Below are 24,365 nucleotides of genomic sequence, written 5' to 3' on the forward strand. Positions count from 1 at the left end.
TATAATAATTATTTAATTTTAATTTGGTATACAACTTTAATATTGTTTGTTAATTTATACATCATCGGGATCATCAACTTTAAAATGAATTTTTTCAATATTTATATAGTCTTGGTGTTTTTTGTTATAAAAAGGCATACTACTATTAGGATTGTTATTAAAAAATTCATAACCATCCATACTTATAGCATGATATTCTAATTGTGATACAGCTTCGTTCACAACTTCACCTGCTTGTATAATTTCTTCTGAATTGGTACATAATAAGTGCTTGTTTTTTTCATATATTTCTTCTGGACTATCATTGATCAAAATGGACATTTTTTATGCGTACAAAAGTTATTGTATTTATATTATAACATTGTTGTACTGGCGTATATTTAATATTTTCATAACGAAATATGTAATATATATATATTGTTGTATTGTCTTACGTAAGATAATGATATGTTGATTCGGGTGTTGCATCTTCTCCTGGACCAAGTTCAATTGCAAGGGTTTTATTGTTCATATATATGGAGATGGTTAAAAGAAACAAAACAATTTGAATATAAAACTTATTCATTTTGGAACTTTACAAACAAAATATTAAAATATATATTAGCATTTTTTTAGTTAAAAGTTAACAACTTGAAAATCTGGACAAGTATAATTAAAATTGAAGCTAATGATTTTCTCCAATAAAGTACAAAAACAATTTATTTAAACGGTAATATGCATATTTTTATCATATTTATAAGTTTAATATATTTTTTATTTAATTAATTCAATTACAAAACGACATCAATAACAGAAGTTTTCATCAATAATGAATATAAAAAATATCATTAATATTATAATGTCTAAAAATAAATAATTTTAGTTATACTATATATATGATATTTTTAATATATAACATTATGAATACGCTAGTTTTATATTTTTATAATTGACTAAACTCAAATTAAAATTTATAAGACATCCCGTTACGTATGGAATTACATATATACTTACATTTATATATAATAGAAAAAAACAATGCTGTTTTTATCTGATAGAAAATCAATCATTTAAAATAAAAATATAAAAGTAAGAAAATAATATAAAAATATATATTTTTTTCCATTTGCTTTACAAAATTTCTTTGATAATGGATAGTTTTTTATATAAAACATATCTATTATATTTTTAAATATTAAAATAATTAATTTAATCTGAGAAGTGCAGTTAATTTTATAAAAATTATTTATTGGTAGTAATATTGACGCCCATGTTTTTTTATAAATGAATACAAATTATAATTATATTCATTTGAAACAATTGTCTACATTATAATATACCTTCATGTTAATGGGTATATTTTTATTGCTAATTAAACATCTTATCAATATATAATAGATAGTCATAAAATATAGATTCATATAATATAGACAGAGAATCGATATCACAATGTTGTCTATAAAAGATGTTTTATGCATCTAACATTTTTAGTAATACATAAAAATTACATTATATATATATATGTATACTATCCTTTTAATTTTCGATTATATATAGTACCATTTTATCCTAATGTTTTAAATTCAAATTATAAAAATTGTTCTATATACATTAATTTATTTATTATAAAGGTATAATATTAGATTAATCATTATTAATTTTTAAACTTTATAGTTTTGAGGTATAAATAAATTATATTTTAAAATTGCTAAAAGAAAAAAATAAGTATATTAATAAATTTCATATCATATTTTGTTCTAACAATTTTTCTAATAATTATAAATAATATGATAGATAGGATGTCGTTATTGTTCTAATATATATATAATATTGTATCCATGACTAAGACTGAAATAAGTTAAATTTGGGAAGTATATACAATTATATATTAATGCAAAATATACAGAAAAAGCATGTAATAATTAATTTGAACTAATAATATTTTTATTAGGTTATTGTATATATAAAAACTCTAAATTTATAATTTAAATATATTGTTATTGCGAAATAATATATATTTTAAAATATTTTATTTAAAAACTATGAAACTATGAAATATTGTACATTGATTTAAAGGATTTTTATTGAGTGCACTAATTGTTTCGTTGTACTATACAATGATATACAAACAACATCATAATAGTAATAACAATAGATCAAGTATTAAATACGAAAAAATCATTAAATTAATATGATTCAAATACGTTAATATATACTATTAAACTTGTAATAAGATTAAAATTATATGCACAAAAAATCAAATGAAATGTTATAATTTTGGCTTGGTGTTTTTTTAATGTTGCAATATTAGAATTAACGCTACCATGCAAAATAATATTAATAATTCTATAGTTTTTCATCATAGAACTAAATATAGTTTATTATAAAATATAAAAGCAAACTATATATTTATAAAATAATTATAAGTTATTTTTAATGTATACATGAGTTGAAAATTTTAATGGTAAAAAATATAAAACATAATTAAACTATGTAGGATAGGTAAATCTTATATGACAACAGTTTTATCTTAAAAAACACGCTTATCTGATCTCTCCTATTTAAAATGTAAATATAACAATCTAATTATGCATAGTTTTCTATTATACTTTAAAATTAGCATCAATAGTTATTTATATTTTATATATTTAATATTTACTAATTATTATTTTAAAACTATTTACGTTCAAAGGCTTATTTAAACTTATAAATAGTTTAATAAAACGGGTTTAGTGCTAATTGTTGTTTTAACAGTGGACATGGTACGCAAAATTGGTTGTAAAATTATCCAATAAAGTATAATTCTAAATTGAAGTATATAGTAATAAAAATAAAGTTGTCGGACTCATTAAAATGGATTATGGATTTATCTATATTAAATAAAAATACTATTAAAATTATGTAATTTGGATAGAACATGTAGCAGCTTAATTTGAAAATACTATAATTTTAATAAAACAGTGATATATAATATTAGAAACAAGTATATAAAAATTTAATATATTTTAAAAAATGAAAATTTATATATTTTTAAGGATTTTAATAACAACTTTCTTAATTTTTTGATTTATACAGTATTTAAGTTTTAGGACGTTGTTTATGTTCTATATTAAAGCATATGTTTATGTATATATTTTTTAAATTCATTATAAAATTCCTTAATATTTTATAATAAAATTGATTATGTATAATATTATTAGTAATATTGATTTTATGCATAAATTGTATTATATATACATATGGTTAAATATGTATTAAATCAACCATAATTTAAGACAATTTAGTAAATGATAATAAAAGTAAATATAACATTGCTCTATTAATATTATTGTATTATTATTCCATATTAATTTTAAATTATTATTAAAATTTTCAATGGGTTTAATACTATAAATGTGATATAGGAGAATCATTTACAGGATATATATTTTATATAAAAACAATATGATGTCAATCTACATATAAAGAACAAAATTTCATTACAATGGACGACGAAACAGTGGTAAGTAATTTTATTGTGTTTGATTTGTCTACAAATAACATTAAATTTTATTCAACAAATTTTGTATGAATACATATTTTTATTAATTTATATATAATTTTCTTAGTGTGAGTTATTTCTTGAAGCTGATAAAATTTTGAGTGGTAGTACTGGGATACAAACAAAAATTAACAACTCGCCAGAATATCGTGAATATTGCCCCAATAATAAACCATGCTCAAATAGGGCTGAAAGTATTGGTGCCTTGAGCATGTATTTGTTTACAAATTTTTACAATCAAGAAAGCGGTTATTATGAACATTTTATGATGTGGTTAGCTCATAATTTATTTAAGATAGCTAAAAACAGAAAAAATGCCGACGTCAATAAAATTACTTTAAGTTCGGCTTATGAAAAATATTTAGAGACATCTATGGGGAATTTTAGACAATGGGATATTTTAAATGATGTAAGAGGTGTGAAAGATACTAATCTTAGGTATATGAATGAATTGTATACGTTACTTAAACATATATGCAATATAATTTCATATTATAATAATAATAATGAAAAACATAAGAAAATTTATACGTATTCTGTCAAGTGTCTTAATCAATATAGAAAAATTTACAAGGCCTTTTCTAAACATGATTCACAGCTACATCTATTGGACAAATTAAAAAAAATATATGACGACTTTAGAACTTTGGCTATTGAGAATGATACTGATAAAAAAAATAAGATAGAAAAACGTCTTCTAGAACTTACAAAAATGAATGAAAAAGATTCACATTCTACGGACAATTTAAACATATTTGACTTCGATGATCCAAATGATCAATTGGAAGATGAGGATATATCCGAAATTCCGGAGGAAAACAACACTCAAGAGGAGCAAAAAGATCATAAAACCGAAGAGAAGAATATTGTAGAACCCACCAAACTACAAAATACAGTGGATCAAAGATCAATCCAAAGAGAGGAACAATCAGTTTCAGAAGGTGCATCAAAAATTTCAGGAAATGAACCAGAAAATAATGGAAAATTTCAAGGAATTTCTATAGAAACAACAAAAGAAATTTTGTCACCGAAAACAAAAGATCAAGCACTATCTCAAGAACTACCTCAATTAGAACCGAAATTACAGCCACAACCACCACCATCACCAGAATCGCAACCACAACCACAACCACAACCACAACCACAACCACAACCACAACCACATTCAGAATCACCACCATTACCACAACCACGGCCAGAATCACCAACACAGACAGAATCATCAACACATCCAGAACCACCAACACACCCAGAACCACAACCACAGACAGAATCACAACCACAGACAGAATCACCAACACAGTTAGAATCACAACTACAGATAGAATCACAGCTGGGGCAAGAGCCAGGACCAGAACCCCAGCTAGGATCACATATAAAATCACAAACAATATCACAGCCAGTACCACAGACAGTATCACAGTCAGAATCACAGACACTATCACAGCCAGGGGCACAAAATATAGAGAATCTGACACAACCTGCATATAAACAAGAAAACTCATTGACGAGCTATGAAACTATAAAAAAAATCACACAAACGAATGTTTTATATGATTTCTATAAACTGCATGTTTCATCTTTTTATAAAAACCTTACTAAATATGGAAATCGTTTATATGAAAGTGCATCAACTAGCTTAACAAAGGGTTATTCTGTATTTAATAATGTTGCTAATGATTTAATTACTCAATCAAATAAAGTAACTGTTACATTACCATCAGTTGATAATAGCATTCAACTAGAAGATTCGGAAGATGATTTACCTCCATCTGATAGCCCATCAGAAATGCCCTTATCTTCATCGACAGAATCTATTGACAAAAAAACTGATGAAAACCATGGAAAACAACATGAAGGTGGAAGCCACGAAACAAATCCTGGAGGTGTAAGCCAAGAAAAAGAACCTGAAAGTAGAAGCCAAGAAATAAATTCTGAAGGTGGAATCCACGAAACAAATCTTGAAGATAAAGGCAAAATAAGTGAAACTGAAAGTAAAGGACAAATAATTGCAACTGAACAATTAACACCAATTCTAGCTCCTAAAGATTCCTCAAAGGATTCTATCAATATAACATATTATCAAGAAATTGGGCAAATTCCTTCGGAAATCAACGTACAAAGAGACATATCTGAAATCAAGGTACAAAATGGCATATTTGAAAAAGGATTTCCAGTAAATTTATTTAAAGAAAGCAAATTAATTTTATATTCATTTATAGTTATTGCAATACTCGTTATGTTAGCAGTTATGTATAAGGTAAATAGATAAAAAATTATTAAATAGAAAATTAAAAAATATGTATTACTACATATTTTATGTATACATAAAAGACAAATAACTATATATTTTTACTATTTTTATGTTAGTGTTTAGGATTTGGGCGGAGAAAAAAGGAGAAAAAAAAAAAAAAAATGAAAAAGATCAGAAAAATGTGTGATGAAAATAATACCGAAAAGTTGAAATGCATTCATCGAAAATAACCAATGGGATAATTATAAATTGAGGTGATAAGATAATGATATTATTAAGTATATAGAAACATATAGAGGAAAATTATATGGCAGGGTTTTGAGTTATATTTTTATTTAATTTTTTATAATGTGATAATATTTATTTGTCTATGAAAGTTTTCTAAATTCGATTATAATAGAAAACACAGTTTAAATATATATAGTAATACATTATAAAAAATAAAAAATATACATGTCATATTCCAAAATTTGAAGCATCTATGTGAAGAATATTTTAACACAAACAGGAAATGAATATTAATATTATAGATTCCCATAAAGGAAACATATTTCATAAAATATAATACTCATATTTGATTTGTCCTTACAATTTAAATATGATTAAAACACAACATGAATATTTTATGCAAATGATATTACTAATGTGGAATTTGTTATTATACTTAATACATGTATTCATATCAAAAATACATTATAGTGTATGTATAATAACTTTTTTAAAATTTAATATAAATAATGCTCATTTTTTTGTATTTAAATATTTTATGCTTCTTTTAAATTTTAATTTACATGAATATAAGTTGTTTTATATTATTTGTTTATTTGGCATAAAATTTTAATATTATATAACGTATCAACATTTAAGGTTTGTTGTTATATATATAACTATGAAATATATCATATTTTAAATTAAATAAAATGAAATATATAAGTATATTAATAAAATTTCTTAATGTATTTTGTTTTTAATAATTTTTATAAAAATTAAAAAATTGGGTATAGAGAATTAGGGTTATTATTCGAATATATGTACATATAAAATATTGTGTTATTGACTAAACATAAAAATATTATTTACTTCAAGAAAATAATATAATTATATAATAATGCAAATACTATGGGAAAATTATATTCCAATTAATATGTTTGAGTATTATATTTTTTCTATTATACATACACGAATCATGAAAATATTCTGCATTTATTTAAATTAATTATATTGAGTGCATTAATTATGCCACAGTAGTATACAATGCTATAACCAAAACAACAACAATATTAGATGAATATATTATTAAATACGGACAAATGCATTATGTTTATTTGATATACCTATATGGGTGTAAATCCATTATATATATTATTAAACGGGTGACAAAATCAAAATTGTGTGCATAAATATCACATGAAATATTGCAACATTTATTTAAGCTTTAATGTGATGATATTAGTATTAACACTATCAAATCATGTATTATTAATTCTATTAGCAATTATATAGTTTCCTTTGAATGAACATTTTCCTATTATTAAATATAATTTTGTTAGAAAATATCCAATATATAATATTTACTTAGGTCATTGTCAGAAAATTACAAAAGAAAAAGTAAAACCATGTTATATTGCTTTCCAAATGAATTGATTATTAAACTAATGTATGAATAAATTCTAAAATTAAGAAATAATTGGTTTAAGAAAAATATATGAAAACAACTTCATTTTATAGACTATAATAAGTTTTCTTATTTGTTAATGGTTAAAATAATGGAAAGTATAATATACAAACTATTATTACAAATCGAAATTATATACTGTGGTTTATTAAGTTTATAATCACCTCGATTAGTCTAACTGAATATTATTTGTTTTTTTAAATTCTGTAAAGATACATAAAATACCCCACTCGAAATTATTCATTAAATGTATTTGTGTATAAAGGAATATTAGGGTGAAAACAAACTTATTGCACATTATGAAAAATGCTTTTAATTAATATGGATAAATTAAACAGATATAAAACCATGTGTAATATATTTAGAAAAATAAATAACACTAAGTTAATATTTAAGTATTATAATTTAAATAAAATGTATGTCATATTTACTAGAGCTAATACTAAAAGATATAATATTCCTTACAAAATAATAACGAATATCAATAAATTATATTGAATAATGAGATATAATACATTTTTATTTTTTTATATATTTACAGTCATATAAGGTTGGAATCACTTTATTAAAACTAATATATAATACATCTTGTCCCCATATGTAAACCTACAAATACAATGATATACATTATTATTCCGAGATTATATAGATATGTGTAATGATATTATGCATATGATCAAAGCTTTTCAAAAGAATGAAAATTTAGAAGATTTATCTAAACTATCATAAAAATAAATATGTTATTCCCCATACACTACTATATTATATACTAATTTAAGATTAACAATATGATTAACTAAAAATTTTATATAGAAAGACACGTAATTGTATAACTTATTTTGGTATAGTATATAGGTTTTATATAAAAATGATACGATGTCATTTAATATGCAGATTAAAAACAAAATTTCATTACAATGTCTAAGTGGTAAATACATTATTTTTAAATAAAAACGATCACCTTAAATTTTATATGATATATTGCCTGTATATTATTATTAAACTTTATTTTAATAAATTTTCTTACTGTATGATATTTCAAAATGTTGATCATCTTTTTAATAAAGACAAATTTTATTTGGATACAATACGTTCGAAAAATGAACCTTACATTTGGTATTCCCCTTTTGGTAGAGAATCAAAAAAATATAAATGTAACAGGATTTTTGATGAACTTAACCCTCTGTGTATGCATTTATTTATTGAAGCATACAAAATTCCTGGAAACATAATGAATTTTAAAAATAACAATAAGGAGTATGTTGGATACATTCTGATGTTGGTAGGATGTATGTTAAGCCTAAAGAATAATGATGGAACCAACAATCTAAAATATTTTTATAGTACATTTATAAATAGTGATGAAAAGTATAATAAGGCTATAAAAGATGCTACTGATTATAAGGATATTATAAATAAAAAAAAAGATTTGATTAATATGGATATGAGAATTATATCTAATATTTATGTAATATGTATAGTGAGTATAAAAAAGAAAATACAGATTGCAAAAATTATTTAAAAAAATCTAAATAATTTGTTGAAAAATATGAAGAACTTAACAAAGATCCCAATATTACTGAAGATAGTCCATGTTATCAAGTATTGTTTACTTAATCAACTGATTATAATAATTTTAAAAAAAATGCAGTAGTGTTAATTGTTCCAAGCTTTCATCCTTCCCAACGATAGAAAAAACACAAACTTCTGAAGTTATTTCATCAAGTTCGTCGATAGCAAACAAATTATTTATAGTTTTATCAATATTTATTGCAATAGAAATTTTTTTATGAATTTCTTATAAGGTAAATAATAAGTCAATTAAAAAATATATTCAGCAATGAGTGATTTGTGAATATAAATAAAGAAGAGAACTGATCATTAATATATTATTCGAAGATTAATAATGATTGATATATTTTAAGAAGCTGTCCATTTGGAAATAGGCAATTTTTGATCATAATTTTTGCATAATTTTTATATAGTTTTTATGTTGTGGGTCAGGATTGTGTTTGTAGGACCCATATTCGGGTTAGGATTAAGTATTATATTACATTTAATTTTTTATAATTTGAACACTAATTAAATATATGTACAATCTCGTATGTTTAATCACGAGATGAAGTTCAAAAGTTACAAATATTCAACAAACAAGGGGCATACGCAAATATGAAAGGGATCGCATAACATATTTATAAGCTATAATACTTATGTCTAATTAGTTCATATATATTTTATTACTATTTTTGGCTAATATACATAAGAACCATTATTATCTATTATATAAGATTTGTTAACCCAGAGCTATATTGAATCATGAATAAAACAATATGTTTCTTTATATGATAAAATATTTTATTTAGGAAAACTTCTAATTTGTATCACAATTATTTTAATTTAAATTTTATTTTGATATCCGAACTGTATAATATTATTATATATCATGGTATAAATTATAATTCGGTTTATTTGGAACAATTACCTACATTATAATATACCTTCATATTAATGATTATATTTTTAATGTTAATTAAACACACTAATAATATATAATAGATAATCATAAAAAATAAATTCATGAATATCGATCGAGAATCGACAATATAACATAGTCTATAAAAGATTGTTATGCATCTAACATTTTTTGTAATACAACAAAAATCACACTATATATAATATTTTTTAAGTTTTAATTGTAGATACTATTATCTTTTTGTATTCCCTTTATATTTGTATTAAAATTAATTAGTATTAATAAAATTTGCTTTATATACATTAATTTATTTTCTATAAAGGTATAATATTAAATTATTAACTATAATTTTTAAACTTTATAGTTTTTAGGTATAAATAAATTATATTTTAAATAGTTAAAAGAAAAAATATAAGTATATTAATTAAATTTCATATCATATTGTGTTCTAATAATTATAAATAATATGGAAGATAGAATAGCATTATTATTATACGCCTATATATATAAACTAGTAAAATATTCTACTAATAACCAATATTAAAATATTTCTTTATTGTGGAAACTTCATATAATTAAATATTAATTTTATCGAAAAGACACATAATAATACATTACATAGGTATCAATGTTATATATTTTGTTAAAGATTCAATTGGGGATATATGGTTTTATATTTTAAAAACTTGGATAAATGGAGAAAAAACTAAAGACTCAATTAGTGTTAATGTCTTTTTATAATTCTATATTAACGCATATTCTATTATAAGTGTTTAATGAAATGTCATTTTTTTAATCTAAAATAGCATTTCTTTATCATAGAATTAATAAAATATAGAATTTTTAATAAATTATTTGAATGTATATACATTGATAACAATAACCATAAAACATATAAGATAAAAATGAACAATGTAAAAGATTTAACGAATATTTATCTAAATATATATATTAAAAGAGAAAATATATCTTATCTCTCTCATCTAAAAGGGCAATATAACAACATAATTAAACATAGTTTTATATATACTTAAAAATTTTCGTCAATAGTTATTTATATATTAATATTTAATATCTATTAAGTATAATTTTAAAAAAACATGCATTAAAAGACTTATTTAAGCTTATAAATACGGGTTCAGTGCTAATTGCCGCTTTAACGGTGGAAAAATATAGAAAACGTTATAAAATTACTAAATAAAGAATACTTCTAAATTGGAATATGTAGGAATAAAAATAAAGTTATAGAACTGATTAAAATGAATTGTGAATTTATATACATTCATTAAAAACAATATAAATTTATATAATTTGCATATAGATGTAAGTAAAATAACTTAATTTGAAAATATTATAATTTTAATAAAACAGTGATATATAATATTAGAAACAAGTATTTAAATATTTAATATATTTAAAAAATAGACTATTTATATATTTTAAGGATTATAGTAATAATATAATTTTTATTCTTTTAGATTTATACAGCATTTAATTTTTTGAAGGACAATCATCAAAACATAAGATATAAATATATTCCTTTTTTATGTTAAAAAATACTTTAAATTCTTTATAGGAGGATATCCATTTTTATAATAAAGATATACCAGATGTTAGTAAGAATATCATTTTTTGTATAAAATTTATTGCATATATATATAATAAAAATTGTATTAAGCAACTCTCTATTTAAGGTAACTTAGTTAATTAGCATAAATACAAATAGAACGTTTCTTTAGTAATAACATTATTTTATTATTCTATATTAATTTAATTATTGAAAAACATATAAAATATTTAACTACAGACAGCTGATATATATTGGGTTAAAGTATTTGCGTCACATATTTGGTGCAGTACATATAAAAGAACATGCTTCTACTCAATTTACAAACCAAAAATAAAACCTGATTATAATGAGTGAACATATGGTATATACATTTTTTTTAATAAAAATGTTTTCCTTTACACTTTTTGATATCGTATTATATATAAATATCATTAAACTTTATTTTAATAATATTTTCAGTAATGCACATTTCTAATCATTTTTTTTAAATGTTTTTTTAGTGGCGTAAGTTCGTTTATGTAAGGACGAATTTTATATATGAACCGAATAGTAGAATTTATAAATTTATAAGTGATGTCCTTTTCAAAGAATATTGTAATAATAAAATATGTGGTAGTGATCTCGATAAAATTAATGCTGTGTTTTTACATTTGTTTAATGAACTCTTTGGGACTTCTGACGCGTTTAATATTAATTCAAAAAATAATATCAATATTGTTGAGTACATTATCATATGGTTAAGTTATATATTAAGCCTAAAATCACATGAGGGAATCATCAATCTAAATGATTTTTATAATCAATATATAAATAATGATGAGAAGTATAATAAGAAAATAGATGGTGTTACTGATTATAGTAGTTATAAGGATCTTATAAATAAAAAACAAAATTTGATGAGTATTGGTATTAAAGATATGTCTAAATTTTATCATGCATTTAATGAATTATGTAATATGTATAATATATTTGATGCAAAACAGCCAGATTGCAAGAATTATTTGAAATATGCTAAAAAGTTTGTTGAAAAATATGATGAACTTAATGAAGATTATAATAATGGTAAAGACACCCCCTATAATCAATTATTATCTACATTATCAAATGATTATTATAATTTTAAAAATGTATGTAATGATGCTCAATCTAGCAACTTTCCATTACTTCCAACATATTCACGAAAATTTTTAATAAAAAGGACACTAATTCCAATTGCATTTATATTTGTTGCCGTATCAATTTTCTTGGGAATTGCATATAAGGTAAATAATAAGTCAATTAAACAATATATTCAGCACTGATTAATTTGTGAATATAAATAAATTATACATTTTTTTAAATTTTTATATTAGTATTCGTTACTTGGATTTCGGAAACGATCTCAAAAGCAATGTTTAAGAGAAAGAATAAAAAAAATAAAGAAGAAAATGACAAATAATATATGTTAAGAAGCTGTTTATTGGGAAATAAATAATTTTTGCATAATTTTTATATAGTTTTTATGTTTTGGAACCCATATTCGGGTTAGGGCTAAGTATTATATCTCATTTAATTTTTTATAATTTAAACACTAATTTAATATATATACCATCCCGTATTCTTAATCAAGAGATGAAATTAAAAATATGTACTCCCAAAGGAGCATTGCCATTAATATGAAAAAGGCTACATTACATTTATTCATAAGTTATAATACATATAATTGAGTGTTCATGTCGATTTAATTTGATTAAAATAAAATGTCTATATTGTGTATATTAATTCATATTATGATATATCATAATTATTTATTATATAAAACTTGTTAATATGTGGTTATATTGAATTATGTATAACATAATATGTTTCTTCATTTGATTAAAATTTTATTTAGTGAAACTTATAATTTGTGCTACAATTAATTTAAATTATACTATGCCAATTGAAATGTAATAATAGCATTATATATGAGGTTGGGTATTATTATAAGATGATTCATTTGGAACAATTGCCTACATTATAATATATCTTCATATTAATATGTATGTTTTTAAGATTAATTAAACATATTACCAATATATAACAGGTAGTCATAAAATATAGATTCATAAAATATCGATCGAGGTTCAACAACAATACCTATAAAAGATGTTTTATGCATCTAACATTTTTAGTAATACATAAAAATTAAATTATAGATATATGTATATTATCCTTTTAACTTTCGATTATATATAGTATCATTTTATGTTCAATTTTTAATTAATATTAATAGAAATCGTTCTATATACATTAATTTATTTACTATAAAGATATAATATTTGATTAATCACTATTAATTTTTAAATTTTATATTTTGAAGTATATACAAATTGGAAATATATATTTAAAGTAGTTAAAAGACAAAATATAATTATATTAATAAAATTTAATGTTATATTTTGTTTTAACAAATGTAAATAATATGACAAAACAATGTTATTATTATATGCTTATACATATAAAATAATAAAATACTATACCAATAATTAATATTAAAATATTGTTTTATTGTGGAAACTGAATACAATTAAATATTAATTTGATCGAAAAGACACATAATAATACATTATAAAGGTATCACTGCTATATATTTGTTAAAGATCCAATTTGGGATATGTGGTTTTATATTTTAAAAATATGAATCAATGGTGAAATGGTTAAAGACTCAATTCATGTTAAATGTCATTTGATTATTCCATATTAATGCATATTATATTGTCGCTGTTTCCCATAGAATTAATAAAATATAGAATTTTTAATAAATTATTTGAATGATATACATTAACTATAACAGTAGAATATATAAGATAAAATTATGTATAATATTTAGCAAATGTTTATATAAATATATATATTAAAGGCAATATATCTTATCTCTCTCCTATTAAAGGGTAAAATAATGATATAATCAAACATAGTTTTCTATCATACTTTAAAATTTACATAATAGTTATTTATGTGTTAATATTTAATATCTACTAAGTATGCTTTTAAAAACGATAGGCATTTAAAGACTTATTTAAGATTATAAATACGGGTTCAGTGCTAATTGTCGTTTTAAACCGTGGAAATTATGCGTAAAATATATTATAAAATTATCCAAATGGTATAATTATAAATTGGAATATGTAGGAATAAAAATAAAGTTATCGGACTCATTAAAATTATTTTTTAATTTATCTACATTCATTAAAAACAATATAAATTTATGTATTTTGCATAGAAACTGAACAATTCAACTTATTTTGTAAGTGTTATTTTAGAAAAGACTGTATTATATATTATAAGAAACAGGTATATAAGTATTTAGTCTATATTATTAAATTACTATTTATATACTTTGAGGATTTTAATAATAATAACTTTCTTAAATTTATATATTTGTGCATTATTTAAGTTTTATGACGTCATTTATCTTCGATATTAAAACATATGTATAAGTATATATTTTTTAAATTCATTATAAAAGTATATCCATTTTTATAATAAAGTTATACCAAATGTTAGTAAGAATTGTATTGTTTGTATAAAATGCATCATATATACATATGGCAAAATGTGTAAGCAACCCTCTATTTAAGTTAATTTAGCTAAATGTCATAAAATAAGTATAATATGATTTTAGTAATACTAATGTATTATTATTTTATATGAAATTAAAATTAAGAATAATATGTCTAACGAAAGATAACTGCTACATAAAGAGCTTAAGTAAATACAACATATATAAATAACATCACCCCGCATAATCTCCAAATTATAACAGAATTTCATTATAATGTCTTCTAAAGTGGTATATATCATTTTTCTTATATTATTCGTATGTTGTATTCCTATAAATTATATTAATTTTAATTTTAGTAACATTTATATTAATACATTTTTTTGTTTAATTCGTAAAATATATTCGTAGTGTGAATCAATTAATTTGGTCGATAAATCTTTTGATCATGATCCGAACAACTCGGGAGAAATTTTTGATGTGGATTTATTAAATTATTATTGCCCTAATAGTAACTGTAGTAGTGATGACGAAAAGATTATCTCTGGTTTTATAATGTTACTAAATACGCTTGATGATGATACTATAGATGGTGATATACTTGTTGAATACGCTATTTTATGGTTAAGTTATAGACTAAATCAAAAAACAGAAAGTGAAACCACCACATTAAACAATTTTTATAGTTTCTATATAGAAGAAAATAGTCAATATAAGGATAATATATCTACTGATAATAAGATTAATAAGAATATTATAGAAAAACAAATAAGATCGATGAATATAGATATTAAAGATATATCTAATTTTTATGATGCATTTAAATCATTATGTAACATGTATAGTGAATTTGATCCAGAAGAAAATAATGAATGCAAGACATGTTTAGAAACTGCTGGAGAATTGGTTGAAAAATATGAAAGACTTAAAAATGCTTTAGATATTAATAAAGGAAGTTCTTATTATAAACTATTGTCTAGTTTATCAAATGATTATAAAATTTTCGAAAGTAAATATAGTGATAAATGTAATTATGTCTCACCATTTGTAGCTTGTCCACGAAGTTCAGTAACAAAAAATATAATAATTACAATTGCAATTATATTTGTTGCAGCATCAATTTTATTGGGAGTTTCTTATAAGGTAAATAATAAGGAAATTTAAAATTATTTTCATTATATATGCAAATTTTAACAAAAATATCGTACATTTTTTTAATTTTTTATATTAGTATTCGTTATTTGGATTTCGGAAACGATCTCAAAAACAACATTTAAGAGAAATGCTAAAAAAATAAAGAAGAAAATGATCATTAATATATTATTCGAATAGTAATGATTATTTCAAGAATAATAATAATGGTTGATATATTTTAAGAAATTGTATATTTCGAAGTAATTTTTGCATAATTTTTATATAGTTTTTATTTTGTGGAACCCATATTCGGGTTAGGGCTAAGTATTATATTGCATTTAATTTTTTACAATTTGAATACTAATTAAATATATGTGCTATCCTATATGTTTAATCACAAGATGAAATCAAAAGTTCAAATATGCAACTAAAAGGGGAATAATCTAATATGAAAGGGGGTACATACCATATTTCCCATAAAGTATAATATATACAATTGTGTGTTTGTGTCGATTTAATATGATTAAAGTAAAATAACTATATTACATATATTAATTCATATTATGCTACATCATAATTGCCTATATAAAAGTTAATATGTGGCTATATTTAATTATGCATATCATAATATGTTTCTTTATTTAATGAAAATTTTATTTAGAAAAACGTATTATTTGTGACATATTGATTTTAATTTAAATCGTATTTTTATAACCGAACAGTATAATATTATTATATATGAGGTATATATTATAATTCGATTAGTTTTGAATATTCATCTACATTACAATATACCTTCATATTAATGATTATATTTTTAATGTTAATTAAACACACTACTAATGTATAATAGATAATCATAAAATATAGATACATGTAATATCGATCGAAAATCGACAATATAACATAATCTATAAATTATTGTTATGCTTCTAACATTTTTTGAAGTTGTAATTGTAGTTACTATTATTTTCTTGTATTAATAGAAGTTCCTTCATACGTTTTAATTTATCATAAAGGTAGAATTATATTAATTACTATTAATTTTTAAACTTTATATTTTGAGGTATAAATATATTATATTTTAAAATAGTTAAAAAATAAAATATAAGTATATTAATAAAGTTTAATATTATAGATATGATGCATTATTATATGCCTATACATATAATCTAGAAATTAGAAATAGTTAATATTAAAATATTGTTTTATTGTGAAACCTTTATAAATTAAATATTAATTTGATCGAAAAGACATAATAATACATTATATATTTGTTAATTATTCAATTTGGAAATTGTAGTTGTATATTCTAAAAATATGGATTAATGGAGAAATTGTTAAATATTTAATTAATATTAAATATCATTTTATTATTCAATATTATATTATTATTGTTTTTTGTAGAATTAATATAATATAGTATTTTTAATAAATTATTTGATTGTATATACATTGATAACTATAACAATAAAATATATAAGATAAAAATGAACTATGCAAAACATTTAGAAAATATTTATTTAAATTAATATATTAAAATAGCAATATATCTTATCTCTCTCCTCTTAAAGGTAATATAACAACCTAGTTAAATACAGTTTTCTATCATACTTTAAAATATCATCAGTAGATATATATTTTTAATATTTACTGAGCATTATTTTAAAAATAACATGCATTCAAAGAATTATTTAAGCTTATAAGTACGAGTTCAGTGCAAATTGTTTTAAAGAATGGAAAATATGGCAAAATATATTATAAACTTGCCCAATAAGATATACTTCTAAATTGAAGTATATAGGAATAAAAATAAAGTTATCGGGTTCATTAAAATGGATTATGAATTATCTACATTCATTAAAAACAATATAAAATTATTTAATTTTCATAGACAATGTAGATGTAACTTAATTCGAAAATACCTTAATTTTAATAAAGCATTGTATATAGTATTAGAAGCAAATATATAAAAATTTAATATATTTTAAGGATTATAGTAATAATATAATTTTTATTTTTTAGATTTACACAGTATTTAAGTTTTAGAAGGGTAATCATTAAAAAATAGGATATAAATATATTCCTTTTCTATGTTCAAACATACTTTAAATTCATTATAAATGTATATTCATTTTTATAATATAGTTATACAAAATGTTAGTAAGAATGAATTTCTTGTATAAAATGCATCATATCTATATTTAATCAAAAATGTATTAAGCAACACTCTATTTAAGGTAATTTATCTAATTATCATAAACAGAAATAAAACGTTTCTTTGTAATAATATTATTTTATTGTTCTATATTAATTTCATTATTAAAAAGTTATAATATATTTAACTACAGACAGTTATATATAGGGTTAAAGTATTTGCGTCTCATATTTGATGCAGTGTATATAAAATAGCATGATTCTACTCAATTTACAAATCAAAAATAAAATCCCATCACTATGGATACGGAAGTGGTATATGCATTTTTTAATAATAATAATTTCCTTTACATTTTTTGATATTGTATTACATATAAATATCATTAAACGTTATTTTAATAAAACTTTTAATAATTCGCGTTTTATTAATTGTTTTTAACTGCTTTCTTAGTGTAAAACGTTCGCTCCTTTAAGGAACGTGATTTCCAATTCGGACAAGGGTGTAACCTATCAATTTACAGATGATGTAGATTTCAAAGATCACTGTACTAATGGAAATTGTGTTGATGATACCGATAAAGTTAATGCTAGATGTTTACATATTTTTGATGAATTCTTTAAGGATAAGTCTACGTTTGAAAAGGATCCAAAAGGAAACATCTATATTGTTCAATACATTTTGATATGGTTAAGTTATGTGTTAAGCCTGATCGAAAGTAATGAAGCTGGCAATAGATCGAGTTTTTATAATAAATATATAAATGAAGGTGATAAGTATAATAATAATAATATAGATTATATTGTTGGTTATAATGGTTATAAGGATCTTATAGATAAAAATAATTATATTTTGAGTATGGATATGAGCATTATATCTAAATTATATGATGCATTTAGTACATTATGTGACATATATATTGAGTTTGATACAAACGACTCAAATTGTGAGAAATCTTCTGAAAAAGTTAATCAATTTGTTGAAACATATAAAAAAATTATCATAGATCATAACATTGGTGAAGATATCCGCTATTTTTATGTATTGATTAATTTATTAACTGATTATGACAATTTAAAAAAAAAATGTGAAAAATTCCCATCCACTCCAGATATAAAAAAAATAATTTCTGAAGCTACATCAAGTTCGATAGCAAGCAAATTAATTCCAATTTTATTGATATTAGTTGCAATACCAATTTTCTTGGGAATTGCTTATAAGGTAAATAATAAGGAATTTAAAAATATAATATTTATATATTATTTTCATTATATATATGCAAACATTAACAAAGAAAACGTATGCTTCTTAACATTTTATATTAGTATTCGTTATTTGGATTTCGGAAACGATTTCAAAAACAAAAATTAAGAGAAAAGCTAAAAAAATAAAGAAGAAAACTGATCATTAATAAATTATTCTGAATATGACGATTGATTTATTTTAAGAAATTGTCTATTTCGAAGTAATTTTTGCATAATTTTTATATAGTTTTTATGTTGTGGAACCCATATTGGGATTAGAGCTAAGTATTATATCGCATTTAATTTTTTATAATTTGAATACTAATTAAATATATGTACCATCCCATATGTTTAATCACGAGATGAAGTTTAAATATGCAACCAAGGAGGGGTATAAGCTAATATGAATGGGGTTGTATAACATTTTTTCATAATTTATAATATATATAATTTAGTGTTCATATCGATTTAATATGATTAAAAAAAATGTCTATATTGCATATATTAATTCATATTATGATATATCATAATTATTTATTATATAAAGCTTGTTAATCATAATTATATTGAATTATGCATAACATAATATGTTTCTTTGTTTGATAAAACATTTTATTTAGAAAAAATTATTTGTATCATTTTTTTTAATTTAAATTATATTTTGATAAACGAACTGTATAATATTATTATATATGATGGTATGAATTATAATTATATTCGTTTGAAATATTTGTCCACATTACAATATATATTCGAATTAATATATGTGTTTTGGATATTAATAAGCACAGTACTAATATATAATAGATAATTATAAAATATAGATTCATACATATCGATATAAAATCGACAATACAACGATATCTATAAAATATGTTTTATATATCTAATATTTTTAGTAATAAAATAAAAATGTACATATTAATAAATAATTACATTATAGATGTAGGCATATTATCCTTTTAACTTTTGAGTATATATAGTTTCATTTTATGCTAATGTTTTAAATTCAAATTATAGAAATCGTTCTATATACATTAATTTATTTACTATAAAGGTATAATATTAGATTAATCACTATTTATTTTAAGCTTTATAGTTTTGAAGTATATATGAATTAGAAATATATTATATTTAAAATAGTTAAAAGAAAAAATATAAATATATTAATAAAATTTAATATCATATTTTATTCTAATAATTATAAATAATACCATAGATATAATGCGTTATTATTATATACTTATACATATAAACTAGTAAAATGCTATACCAATAAATAATACTGAAATATGTTAAATTTAGGAAGCATATACAATTATATATTAATAAAAAGTATATATGAAAAGTATGTAATAATTAATTTGAACTAATAATATTTGTATTAGGTTATTATATATATACAAATTCACAAATATATAATTAAATATATTGCTATTGCGAAATAATATATGTTCTAGAATGCTTAATTTAAAAACTATGAAACAAGGAAAAATAATAATTTGATTAAAGTATTCTTCTTGAGTGAATTAATTATTTCGTTGTACTATACAGTGATATAGCATTAACACTAATAATAGTAATAACAATAGATAAAGTATTAAATATGGACAAATATATTATGTTTATTTGATGCAGTTATATGGCTATAAATTAATTATATATATTATTAAAGGTATGATAAAATTAAAATTGTATGCACAAAACATCAAATGAAATAATACAATTCTAACAGTATTTTGTTAATGTGCTAATATTAGAATTAACAATACCAAGAAAAATAATATTAATAATTTTATAGTTTTTCATCATAGAACTAAATATAGTTTATTATAAAATATAAAAACAAACTATATATTTAGAAAATAATTATAAGTTATTTTTAATGAATAATTTTAATATATATACATAATTTAAAGCTTTAATGTCAAAGGAATACAAGACATAATTAGTTATATAGAGTAGGTAAATCTTATATGGCTACATAATTGTCTTATAAAAGCATACTTCCCTTATCTCTCCTATCTAAATTTAAAATATACCAACCTAATTACACATAGTTTTCTATTATAATTTAAATTTGCATCAACACTTATTTATATTTTAATATTTAATATATACTAAGTATGATTTTAAAAATAATATGCATTAAAATACTTATTTAAGCTTATAAATACGGGACCAGTGCTAATTGTCGTTTTAAACCGTGAGAAAGATGTGCAAAATATATTATAAAATTATATAATAAGGTATATTTCTAAATTTAATTATATAAGAATAAAAATAAAGTTATTGTACTCATTAACATAGATTGTAAAGTTATCTATATTAAATAAAATAATATTAAAATTATTTATATGCAATTAAAAAAGGGAACAATGCAACTTATTTTGTAAATGTTATAATTTTAGATAAAACTATATTATATATTATAAGAAACAAGTATATAAAAATTTAATATATTTAAAAAAATTACTATTTATATACTTTTAAGGATTATAGTAATAATAGAACATTTTATTTTTTATATTCATGCAGTATTTAAGTTTTAGAAGAACAATCATTAAAACATAAAATATAAATATATTCCTTTTCTATGTTTAAACATACTTTAAATTATTTATAAAAGTATATATATTTTTATAACAAAGTTTTACCAGATGCTAGTAAGAATAGCATTTTTTTTATAAAATGCATCGTATTTATATTTAACTAAAATGTATTAAGCAACCCTCTATTTAAGGTAATTTAAATAATTGTCACAAAAAGAAATAAAACGTTCCTTTAGTAATAATATCATTTTATTATTCTATATTAATTTAATTATTGAAAAACTTATAATATATTTAACTACAGACAGTTGTTATATATAGGGCCAAAGTATTAGCGTCACATATTGGGGGGAGTGTATATAAAACAGCATTATTTTACTCAATTTACAAATCAAAAATAAAATTCCATTATAATGAATAAAGAAGTGGTATATGCATTTTTGATATTGTATTACATATAAATATCATTAAAATTTATTTTAATCAAATGTTCAATAATATACATTTATAATATTTGTTTTTAAATGTTTTCTTAGTGTGAAAAGTTTAGGAGTATATGGGAAAAATTTCCTGATGAATTGGACAGTGGTAATAACTATCAATTTAAAGAAAAAAATTTTTTAGATAGTTATTGTGATCGTAATAAGTGTGAAAGTGATTTCGAAAGAATTGATGGTGGATGTTTATATCTTTTTAAGCAAATATTTGGGAGTTCTGAATTTTTTAAGTCTGTTGCAAATAGTAACATCAATATTGTTGATTACATTTTGATATGGTTAAGTTATATGTTAAACCTAAAGGAACAAACAGGAAATGATAACAATCTACAATTTTTTTATAAAACAACTATAAATAATAATAGGTATAAAAATTCTATAAATGGTGTTACAGAGTATAGCAATTATAAGGAGCTTATAGATAAAAAAACATATTTTTTGGATATGGATAAAAATATTATATCTAAATTTTATGAAGCATTTAAATTATTATGTGAAATGTATGTTGAATTTGATGATAGAACACCATATTGCTCAAACTGTTCGAAAAATGCTAATAAATTTATTAATAAATATAAAGAAATGAATCAAGATTCTGTTATTACTAATAATAATTACTATAAAGAACTATTGTCTACTTTATCAAAAGATTATGATAATTTTAAGAATAAATATAACAATAGTAATCATTTCAAATCTTCACCTCTTCCACCGATAGAAAAAACAGAAAATTCTGCACAACAAATTATACAAAGTTCTGAAGATACATCATCAAGTTCATCGGTAACAAACAAATTATTTACAGTTTTATCGATATTTGGTGTAATAGCATTTCTTTTAGGAATTTCTTACAAGGTAAATAATAAAGAATTTTAAAATTATTTTCATTATATATATGCAAACATTAACAAAAAAATCATATGTTTCTTAACATTTTATATTAGTATTCGTTATTTGGATTTCGGAAACGATTTCAAAAACAAAAATTAAGAGAAAAAATAAAAAATATAAAGAAGAAAATGAATCAATAAAATATGATTCAAAGAGATTGACTATTTCAGGAATAGTAATAATGGTTGATATATCTAAGAATCTATCTATTTAAAAATAATTTTTGATCAAAATATGTGAATAATTTTTATATAGTTTTTATGTTGTGGGGGTTGAAGTTATGTTTGTGGAACCCACGTTCGGGTTAGGGCTATGTATTACATTGCATTTAATTTTTTATAATTCGAACACTAATTAAATATATGTATCATTCCGTATGTTTAATTTCAATAAGAAGTTCAAAAGTCCAAATATACAACCATAAGGGGAATAATATAATATGAAAGAGGTCACATACCATATTCCCCATAAAGTATAATATATACAATTGTGTGTTTATACCGATTTAATATGATTAAAATAAAATGTCTATATTGCATATATTAATATAGATATTGATTATATATTAATTTATATTATGCTTTATCACAATTGCCTATTATATAAACCTTGATAACCCAAATCTATATTCAATTATGAATATAATCATATGTTTCTTTATTTTATGAAAATTTTATTTAGTAAAACTTATAACTTGTATCATATTTATTTTAATTTAAATCATGTTATACAACTGAACTTTAATAATAGATAAACATAAAATATAGATTCATAAATATCGATCGAGAATCGACAACGTAACATAGTCTATAAAAGATTGTTATGGTTCTAACATTTTTAGTAATCAATAAAAATATGCATATTAATAAAAAATTAA

At 21.0% G+C, this 24,365-nt stretch overlaps 6 protein-coding genes across 6 annotated transcripts; all 6 read left to right on the top strand.

The window, feature by feature from the left end:
* Positions 1-3,463: 3,463 nt before the first annotated feature.
* PY17X_0947601 (PIR protein) lies at positions 3,464-6,004 on the top strand (the record flags this gene model as incomplete). Its single annotated transcript, XM_034637535.1, has 3 exons — positions 3,464-3,481; positions 3,588-5,780; positions 5,891-6,004. The coding sequence occupies 3 exons, from the start codon at positions 3,464-3,466 to the stop codon at positions 6,002-6,004; spliced, it is 2,325 nt and encodes a 774-aa protein (XP_034493489.1).
* A 2,418-nt stretch (positions 6,005-8,422) lies between these two features.
* PY17X_0947701 (PIR protein, fragment) lies at positions 8,423-8,971 on the top strand (the record flags this gene model as incomplete). Its single annotated transcript, XM_022958009.2, has 1 exon — positions 8,423-8,971. The coding sequence occupies one exon, from the start codon at positions 8,423-8,425 to the stop codon at positions 8,969-8,971; it is 549 nt and encodes a 182-aa protein (XP_022811407.1).
* Positions 8,972-11,838: 2,867 nt separating this feature from the next.
* PY17X_0947801 (PIR protein) lies at positions 11,839-12,940 on the top strand (the record flags this gene model as incomplete). Its single annotated transcript, XM_022958011.1, has 3 exons — positions 11,839-11,853; positions 11,993-12,754; positions 12,845-12,940. The coding sequence occupies 3 exons, from the start codon at positions 11,839-11,841 to the stop codon at positions 12,938-12,940; spliced, it is 873 nt and encodes a 290-aa protein (XP_022811408.1).
* A 2,351-nt stretch (positions 12,941-15,291) lies between these two features.
* On the top strand, positions 15,292-16,312 carry PY17X_0947901 (PIR protein; the record flags this gene model as incomplete). Its single annotated transcript, XM_022958012.1, has 3 exons — positions 15,292-15,306; positions 15,427-16,158; positions 16,247-16,312. 3 exons carry the CDS (start codon positions 15,292-15,294, stop codon positions 16,310-16,312), a joined length of 813 nt encoding a protein of 270 aa, XP_022811409.1.
* Positions 16,313-18,606: 2,294 nt separating this feature from the next.
* Positions 18,607-19,695, top strand: PY17X_0948001 (uncharacterized protein; the record flags this gene model as incomplete). Its single annotated transcript, XM_722225.2, has 3 exons — positions 18,607-18,621; positions 18,758-19,525; positions 19,630-19,695. 3 exons carry the CDS (start codon positions 18,607-18,609, stop codon positions 19,693-19,695), a joined length of 849 nt encoding a protein of 282 aa, XP_727318.2.
* Positions 19,696-22,513: 2,818 nt separating this feature from the next.
* PY17X_0948101 (PIR protein) lies at positions 22,514-23,628 on the top strand (the record flags this gene model as incomplete). Its single annotated transcript, XM_022958013.1, has 3 exons — positions 22,514-22,528; positions 22,637-23,452; positions 23,542-23,628. 3 exons carry the CDS (start codon positions 22,514-22,516, stop codon positions 23,626-23,628), a joined length of 918 nt encoding a protein of 305 aa, XP_022811410.1.
* Between the last annotated feature and the right edge of the window lie 737 nt (positions 23,629-24,365).

The sequence above is a fragment of the Plasmodium yoelii genome, assembly GCF_900002385.2.
Source record: "Plasmodium yoelii strain 17X genome assembly, chromosome: 9".
Classification (NCBI taxonomy): Eukaryota; Apicomplexa; class Aconoidasida; order Haemosporida; family Plasmodiidae; genus Plasmodium; species Plasmodium yoelii.